This window comes from Nanorana parkeri, unplaced genomic scaffold (genome assembly GCF_000935625.1).
Source record: "Nanorana parkeri isolate BGI_ZX_2015 unplaced genomic scaffold, ASM93562v1 scaffold28, whole genome shotgun sequence".
NCBI lineage: Eukaryota > Metazoa > Chordata > Amphibia > Anura > Dicroglossidae > Nanorana > Nanorana parkeri.
Genome location: NW_017306296.1, coordinates 639,900 through 649,541, shown reverse-complemented (window position 1 = coordinate 649,541; position 9,642 = coordinate 639,900). Strand labels below are relative to the sequence as shown.

The 9,642-nt window shown below is 44.8% G+C and overlaps 1 protein-coding gene across 2 annotated transcripts in view; it reads right to left on the bottom strand.

Moving 5' to 3' along the window:
- Positions 1-1,721: 1,721 nt before the first annotated feature.
- GZF1 (GDNF inducible zinc finger protein 1) overlaps positions 1,722-9,642 on the bottom strand; it is a 12,947-nt gene continuing 5,026 nt past the window's right edge. For both annotated transcript variants that reach the window (XM_018566615.1, XM_018566622.1), the window contains exons 3-6: positions 6,613-6,707; positions 5,807-5,974; positions 3,681-3,838; positions 1,722-2,204 (exon numbers count right to left, since the gene is read on the bottom strand). In XM_018566615.1, the coding sequence (XP_018422117.1) occupies positions 1,869-2,204; positions 3,681-3,838; positions 5,807-5,974; positions 6,613-6,707 (757 nt within the window). In that variant the 3' untranslated portion in view covers positions 1,722-1,868. The remainder of the gene's footprint in view (positions 2,205-3,680; positions 3,839-5,806; positions 5,975-6,612; positions 6,708-9,642) is intronic.

The window sequence follows — 9,642 nt, the reverse complement described above, 5'->3', positions numbered from 1 at the left end:
ATTGTTTGTAATTTGACATGATACAGCGTTTTTGAAGGTTTAACAGAGGAGGAGCCTAGTTTTCTCTCAACGTTTTGCGCTTAGGGGCGCTGTAATGGATGTGGTATATATTCTTCAGGAGAGGGAGGTTGTTCAGGTTAATTATGTCTAATCATGGCTTTCTACTATCATGCATTGTAATTCTATCAATCATGTTATTCACATATATTGAAGGACAGAACAGAAATGGAGTGAGATTTTCAGGGAGATATACAATCATGTTGTCATTTTTTTTTTCTTGGTGGGGGGCCCCGAGAAAATGTTTGCCCAGGGTCCGATCAATATTAAAGACGGGCCTGGTGGGGTCACATACTGATGTTCGATGAGAAGGTGCAGCTTGCAATCAGCATCCCAATTCATGGCAAATGTTTTCAATAGGGTTAGATCAGGACACACGAGTTCCTCCACACCAACCTCATCAAACTATGGGGTCTATTCACAAAAGGGTGAAGAGTCTGGAGAAGGCAGCAATCTGGGACAACATAGCTGAACTGGAAATTGAGCTGAATTGGAGAATGTTTCCAAATCAGCTATGTTGTCCTAGATTGTTCACTTCTCCTGCCCTCTCCAAACTCCTCACCCTTTTGTGAATAGACCCCTATGTCTTTATAGAGCTGGCTTTCTGCAACAAAATGGCTTTGTATGCTGCAGCATTAAGAATACCCTTCACTGGAAAGACCTAAACTCTATAAGTTGGTCAGGTGTCCACACACACTATATTGAAACGGAACCCATCGCACTCCTGACGGAATAAAAAACCCTTTGGAGTTGGGTGGGTGCAAAGAGTGACTACGGATGCCCCTGTGAATCAATAAATGAATGTAGAAAAGGTCACTCGCACTCCAGATTTATTTTCAGCCAATGTTTATTGACGTCTCATCTTGTCACATTGACGAGCACATTGCTTGACAATCTGACACGATGAGAGGTCAATAAACATTGACTGAAAATTAATCTGGAGTGCGAGTGATCTTATCTACATTCACATACTCTATATGACCAAAAGTAGGAGTACTGGTCAGATGCCCACAAACGTTTGGTCACATAGTGTACTATTCACACTAGTTTCTAGTGCTGGAGAGTGCACTGAAACCCAATATATCATAGTTCATTATAATTTACAGTATATAGAAAGGTGTATTGTCCCCACAGTGTAAGAGTGCACAAGCCCCATTCCTCCAATCCCATAGGACGACCCACTGGCCTCCTGTGTGCTGGTAAACCTGTGTAAGATCCACTCCACTAGTATGCCAAAGAAGCAAGGCCCTGTATTGTGAAACAGTTGGACACCCTATGGTGCTCCCTAATGCGTTGTGTAGAATGTTGCACCAATGCTTGTTGGAACTTGTAGCCCACGGGTGGCCAGTTACAGTTGCAATATCTACAGCCTCCCTCCAGCCCAGATCTTTAACAGAGGTAGACGAAGACAGGAGGCATATTTTTATAGCAAAATAAAAGGTACTTGCTGCCATTATTAAAAAAAAACCTAATTCTATAGTGTGAGAGAGCAGAGTTTCAGCTCATTGTGCTAAAGCTCAGCTTTCAATATGACTCTCTTAAATGCTGAGCAATGATGTGCAAAACCCAATATCAGCCAATCAGAAACCACTCGTCATTAATCTGACTTAATACATTTTCTTTCGTATTCTGTACTGACACACGTATTCAATGACAAGGATGGAAGAGAAGTTTATTGTTGATGAAATTTCATTATGGAAAAGGACATTTCTGAAACAGTCTGCATGCAGAGAAATGGCACAATCTTCCACAAGCCGGTAAGACTGGTACTGGAATTGTTCTGTCAGCTAGTCCTGCCCACACAGAAACTATTATTCCATATTGACCATAGCTGGCATAGATTCAGACTGCGTGTGGAGGACAGTCAGGTGGCTCAGCGTGGTTGCTATATACACTTCCTGAGGTATAATTGTGCAGTCGGCCTTGCAGCTAAGGATGGAGGTAGCATTGTTTTCGTGCAATAAGTCTACGGTTCCTGGCACGACAGTCAGGTTCTGGTAGTGACCATTCTCTGTGTAAGTCAGTTTTTCTGCAGGTTTAGATGAATCTTCGCTGTCCTCTTCAGTAAGCTCTGATTTCTGCCCATCTTCAACTTTTGGATCCAGAACGACAAGGAAGGACTTCCAGGGCATGTTTTTATCATGGATCTAAGGAAAAGAGATATCACAACCTTGCTCACTTACATTAGTAATGTCTAAAACACAACATACATACATTACAATCTGCCTGTCCAATATTATCAAAACGATGTAATATGGGGGCCTACTGAATCTATCTGATCAGTATATATTCAATCAGGCCCATTCACTACATTATAGACCTTAATGTTCAGATTTTAATATCTGCGGTGACCTTAACTCAATCCACCAGTTCATAAATCCCCCAAGAATGCTGGGGGGGGGGTTTGGAAAGGGTGTCTTTGCACTTAGAACCCGAGTCAACCCGATCAACTGTTGGCTGAAGCTGCTTCAGAGCTGCTCTGCCATTCACAATGACAGAGATCCAGCACAGCAACTTTGCTTGCAAGGCTTTTGAAGCTGGAGCTACCGTGTTTCCCCGAAAATAAGACACTGTCTTATATTTTTTTTGGCTCAAAAAAAAAAACACACTAGGTCTTATTTTTGGGGTAGGTCTTATTTCTTATTATGTACAACAATCCGCACTTATTCATGTGGAAAAGTCTACATGTATTCATGTACAAAAATATAGTGATCAGGACAATCGGGTGCTGTACCTTTCCAAGAGCAATTTGGTAACCAATTGCTGGCCAGAATGAGCGAAGCGCGCTTTCACTATTGATTCCTCACAGGCGGAGTGCATGTGGTATCACTCCGCCTGTGACAGGAGCCGGCGCTATAGAGGAGGCAGCGGCTTAGGCAGCGGCTCTTCTCCCTCCACTGCCGCCTCGCTTCCTCTAGCATTGGCACCGCTGATTCTCTCCCACGGCTCTTCAAGTTCCACCTTATGCCACCACCGGCACTGGCAATGGTCACAATTAGGTCTTATTTTCGGGGTAGGTCTTCTATTTTAGCAATTCTACAAAAATAGTAGTAGGTCTGATTCAGCTAACCCCCATACCCAACAGCTCCAGGTAATTTGTACCAGCTGCAATGGAAGAAGGGAGAGGCAAATATAAGTGGGCTGGGACTCCCTGAATGGGACCTCCTGTTACAAAGACATAAGTAAGGGAAAACCCCCTCTTAGACAAATGTCACCGGAACAGGTGTTCCTATTGGACGATTTCCCCTCACCTTTTTCCGTAACAACCAGACCACTTTGTACTTCCCATCACTGTGTTTCGGTCATAACAGTCACCAAGGCAAACACATAGGGTCACTGTCCCCAACGTGGATAGAGCACTACAAACATGCTTTCAAAATCCTTTCCCGATCTATCCAATAAAACCTGGATTCATCCACCCTAAGCGGAGATATCAGGTATAAGCAGATTGAACATTTACATCAGAAGCTGATCACATATGTCCACATACTTCCAAATGATTCCCCAACCATCTCAGACAACAGGGGATCAAACCTCATCTTATAGTCTTTGATTCCCCCTGGACTAGAAGAAGAGATAAGCTCCCATCACCACATTTCCCAGGGAAGAACCAGTGGCCTTACCGAGGTGTGTCTCCGCAGAGTGGATTTATCAGTGAACGTCCGCTGACAAGCTATGCACATAAAAGGTTTCTCTCCGGTGTGAATGCGATTATGCCTCTGTAGTGCGTTTAGCTGCGTGAACTGCTTTCCACATTGATTGCAGCAATACGGGCGTTCTCCTGGAAGCAGAGGAATATATTACACAACATTAGAGCAAAGCACAGTCAGCAACCTCCTCTTCACACATTGGCATGTATGAACACACAACTGGATTAGACTTCCAGTGTCCAAGCCCCTATCCACAGATCCAATTTAGCAGGAACAGTTTGGTTCGGTTCATTTGACTGAAATGCCAATTGCACACCTAAATCATTCTTACATTTCTTTTTACAGCAGAACTTTAACAACAAAAAATTGCAAGTAGGAAGTTTTTCTTTAATTGTCGAAGAGACCTACTATGTCCCTTTTACAATACCAACGTCCTCACTGCCTGCTTGCACACTTCTTTACAAGGCACATGGGGCTGCTCATGGGAAAGTCAGTGTACATTCTTAGTGCCCTGATGAACTCCTGTGCACATGTGCAGAAGTTGGTCGTCCCAGGCCGGTCTGGTACCATGAACTCCTGTGCACATGTGCAGAAGTTGGTCGTCCCAGGCCAGTCTGGTACCATGAACTCCTGTGCACATGTGCATGTGGTCGTCCCAGGCCGGCCAGTCAAGATGGCTGAAGACGCCAGGAAGAGAAGATGTCGGGGCTGATGAGCGAACTTGTGGGCTTCTCATTGCTGGAACAGAGGTTAGTTTACTTCCACTTTGTGGACACAAAGGGATTTCACCTGTACACTGTTATTTACTGTTCAATAAAATAATTATAGGCGGATAAGTGGACGGAAATGTAACACATTGTGAATATCTTTCTCTAAATACTTTTAAACCAAATGATTAAACACACTGCCATTTCCAGGTCTCAGTGGCTTCTGTAAGCTGAAACCACTTACCTCACCTTGGAGACACTTCCTCTCACTTCCTGTAGGATCTACAGGAAAGGAAGTGAAAGAAAATCTCTCCAATGGGACAGAGAAGACAAGAAAAACATGACAATTAGTTAAACCATTCTCCAATTACGCTTTTTCGAATGTCGATTACATCACTTACAAAGGATGTTGCTATTTGATGTTTAAAATTTGTAGTTTCCTGCAGAATCAGCCCTGAGCACTGACCCTGATATCCTGTTTTAGAGTGGCTCCTTTCCCTTGCAGGGTCCTATGGAGGCTTCCTTGTGTGTGCTAGTAATCTGTATGTGTCTCCAGAAACACAGCGAGGCAAATCACTCCCCTCCTCCTTCTCTAATTGCTGGAGACTGCTGTGTCCCTTTTTATCTTGTACTGGTCAGGAAGTTCAGGAAAGCTGAGCTCTAGGAGTTGGAGCAGCTGTTGTCAAACATGATTACTATAAGTGCTTGGGCAAACTATAAAGAAATACCACGTATTTTGCTGAGAAATGTCTATTTGTTTAATATGGATTATTGAAGCAAAGTCTGAGAGTTTAATACTACTTTACATATGTCCAAGATGAGGGTTAAAGAGGAACCCCGGGAATGTAAAAGAAATAACCCTTGCAGTGGGACTACCCTCACACCGCAAGGGTTAAGTGCTGTTTTTGTTCTTGGGGCTCAAACAAAAAAAAAAAAATATTTATATACGCACTTGATCCTCAATCTCGCCCTGCCGTTAGAACGGTCCCCACAGCCTCTTCTCCCCTGGGCCCTGGCGGTCTAAGTCCCGCTGATGTCATCACGTCTAATTCAGTCCATTCACCTGTATTATATGTGAGGATGCCGAGGGACATATCACAGCCGGAGGGGGAGAGACGTGAGCACTAACCGCCACACAACCCGACGATCAGGTGACTACATACTTCTGTATTCAGCCCCTAGACAAAAACTAACAGTTAACCCCTACAGTGCTGAGGTAGCCCCAGTGCAAGGGTAGACGCATTATATTTCTGGAGTTCTTTAACAATACCGTTACAAAATACACTAAAACCTCTAGAACAGGAAATGAAACAAAGGAAGAAGCTCCATCTCTCTTTGCAGTGTTCCCGACAAAAAAAATAAAAAATAATCCAATATACATAGAAGTCTTACCAGTGTGAACTTTAATGTGCTGGTAGAGAGAATTCCTCTGAGCGAATGTTCGAAAACAGATGTCACATTTGAAGGGTTTGGCTCCAGTGTGAATACGGTTATGATGTTTTAAATATTCTTTTGAGGCAAAGCTTTTCCCACACGTTTCACACATAAACGGCCTCTCCCCTAAGAAGCAGAAAAGTGATAATCAACAACATAATTATAAGAAGTGGACGGTGATGGGAAAGGGAAGGCTGGCTCTGTATGAGAGTCCGAAAGGGAAGGCTGGCTCTGTGTGAGAGTCTGAAAGGGAAGGCTGGCTCTGTATGGGAGTCTGAAAGGGAAGGCTGGCTCTGTATGAGAGTTCGAAAGGGAAGGCTGGTGACTTTGAAAGATGGGAATGTTTAAATACGCAAGGGAGGCAAGAACTGATTGAATAAATCCGTTGGCTCAGTTATTGCCTCCCTTGCTTATTTACAGCTTCGGCAGAGGGGTGGTAGGACGTTTGAAACCGCTGAAGCCAACGCCTGTTGCACGCATTCAAACAAATGGCCTGATCTAAATAGCGGAGTACCTTGTCAAATGGAACACAGATGAGACGGGTTATAGTCTCTAGTGGGCTGTGCCTAATGTCTATTTCTCCTGTAAGCGGCATTAGAACCTTTGGTGACTTGATAAGTTGGTGAGTTGTGTTTATTGATGGATGATAAAGAAAGTAATACAAGTGCTCTGCTCTCCTACTTGCATACTTTAGAGCTCATTCCTTTCCACAAAATACAGAGGTACTTCCACTGACTCATAGCAACACCTTTATGACCTCTTACCTGTGTGGCAGCGTTTGTGATAAATGAGCATGTGGTTCTGGGTAAATCTGGCTCCACACTCCTCACAGGCAAATGGCTTTTCTCCAGTGTGAATTCTGGGGAAGAAAAACACGTTTCTTATTGTAAATTAAAGTAACTTTGCTAGAAATCTCCATTTCACGTTGGTCACTCAAGTACTAAACATCAATGCAGAAATACAAACACGCGGCTGTATTGGGGGCGACATCTTGAAGAGGAGGTGCCTATGGCAGATATTCAAGTTTGTTATCACAAAAATGTATGGGCTACACATCTGGGTTTTGTCTCAATTTTTAAATCCATTGTTATCGGTGTCTATGGTAGCATATTGTGTACCCACACTCCGTTAAAAAATGACTGGCTCCTAGACTGGACTGACTGTGTCCTGGATTGAGTGCATTTGTCCAGGGCAGGTTTACACCATTTTCTGGGCCAGATCTTCAACGCAGTGCATTGCGATTTTGCCGTGTTTGGAATTTTTTGCTTGCTTAAAATGGTCCTACAGGTGCGTTCCAGTGCGTTTGTATGCGCTTTTATGCGTTCCAGTGCATTCCAGGCCAGACAAAATAGGACAAGTAGTATTTTTCTGGTCTGGAACAGACTGCGCTGGTGTAATACAGAGGCCAGAAATAGCATAGGGATACATTAGGATGGATTTTGGGTCCGGGAACAATCTTGCCTGGTCTGGAGATGATCCAGACATGGTGTGAATGGGCCTAAAGAGAAGGAACACAATCCTCCTCGCCATAAGTGTACCTCTCATAATTCGGGATGTGGCTGTGTTCAGAATTAACCAATCACATTCAAACTGATATTCTATAGTGGTCAGTACACACCTGCCATCAATGAACGTGACTGATTAGTCCCATATACAGTAAAGTTCAGCTGTTCCAGTTGGATTTTTCTGACGTTGCCTCTTAAGGTGCCCACACACCTTGCGATAATCCTACGATAATCGCGGGAAATCCCGCGATCGTACGATTATCGCAAGGTGTGTGGAAGGCGTGCTACCGTTTTTACTGTACGGTTGCACGTCTTTTGTCGAACCAGCATGCTCGAAAACCCGCCGAGAATCGTATGATTTCTAGCCTGCTCGTACAACAACTGCGGAACGGGCCGGTGTGCGCGCGCACACACTGCCCGTTCAGCATTGCGATCGTCGGAAGCCCGCCCCTCAGCAGGGCGGGCTTTCGATGATCACAAGTACGATCTGCCCGTCCAAGGTGGGCAGATCGTACGAGCTTTTAATAAGCTTACGACCATCGCAAGACAAAAGTCTTGCGATGGTCGTAAGGCGTATGGGCACCTTTACAGCAAAAGCCATGGTCTGCAAAGAGCTTGCAACAGCACAATGACATTACCAAGAACTGGACGTTCCTCCAATATTGATGAACAATCAAGAAGAAACCTGGTCCGGGAGGCTGCCAAGAGGCCAACAGCAACAATAAAGGAGGTGCAGGAATTTCTGGCAAGTACTGCTTGTGTTCTACATACAGTGTGTGTGGGCTGTGGAATATGGTGGCATGACGGAAGGTAGGGAGGGTGTGTGTGTGTGTTTTTTTACCAAGTGTAACACTATCAGGGATATTCACAGAAGAGTTTGGAGAAGGCAGGAGAAATGAACAATATAGGACATCATAGCTGAACTGGAAAGTGAGCTGAATTGGAGAATTTACACAGTTTAGCTATGTTGTCCTAGATTGTTCATTTTTCCTGTCTTCCCCACACGCTTCACCCTTTTGGAATAACCCTGTAATAGCAGAGCACGAAAATGACTCAATGAAATGCATTATTGCGTCTTTGTTATCCAGACATCATGCTGGGGCAGGTTTTTTGACCACGCTGTACTGGTTAGCTAAGTCTATGTGGTCTAGTAAGGATGCCTGAATCACAAGACTAGCTGAAATGAGCTCCAAATCAGCAAGTTTACTTTCCATCACTTACATTTTGGCTCGTTGCAGCAATGTAGCCATTGCCAGTAGCTGTCTAGGGATAAATGGTTGATGAAATCTTACATAGAATCATTTGCCCATTACAATATCTACTAATAGGAAGAATGGCGGTTCACACTCTTGCTTTGCAGTGCTGGGTTCAGTTCCCTCCAGTTGGATCGGGTTTGTATGATCTCCCAACTCTTACAAGGTCCACAATTGAGCTGTCATTGCTGGTGCTGCCCTAATTTCAGCTTAACCCCCAAGGAATAATTAGCCACTGATTCGAAAATCTAGCCCTGCTGACACACCTCGCCTTTCCCCCCCAGGTGGGTATCTGGTACCCAAAGGTGCCAATAGACAAATCACTCAATCCAATCAAACATGTATTGAGAGATGATTGTCCAAACATCTGTAGACACTTAAAGGAGAACTATGGGGTCAGTGTTTTTCCCCATAGTTCTCCTTCGGGTAACGGGAGGACTCAAACTAGCGTCCTCCCGTTACTCTAAGCTCAGTATACCGCGAGCTACAGCTCGCGGTATACTGAGACGCCGCAGCCGGAGCGGATCCCGACATGGACGTCGAGATCCGCCCAGCTGCGTGAGTGACAGCTGGCTCTGCCCCCTCCCCCGTCCGTTCCGCCAGTCAGCGCTGGCAGATCGGAGCGGGGAGAGGGGAATCCAGCCCTTCCCCCTGTCACGGCAGAGAGCCGTGACAGGATCGAGAGGTGAGCGAACCCGGTATGTGTTCGCTCACCTCCCGATCTACTGAGCCGACCTGTGACAGTCTCATTGTCACAGGTCGGCTCGCACTATGAGGGGAGTGGAAATCACTCATCTCATAGTTCTCCTTTAAAGGGTGTGTGTACATGATCAAATAAATCGTTATTAGAATATTAGATGTTTGACTCCTGTGACAGAAACACAACATTCCAGAGTTGGGACTCCCGCATTGATATATCTTTTGACACAGGTCTTCTATGCAGAATATCCTAGTACCGGAAAGGTAAAAATGCTAACAAGGGGTTACATTTACATAAGAGGATTACTGTCGGGGGGGGGGGGGGGGGGGGGCGGCG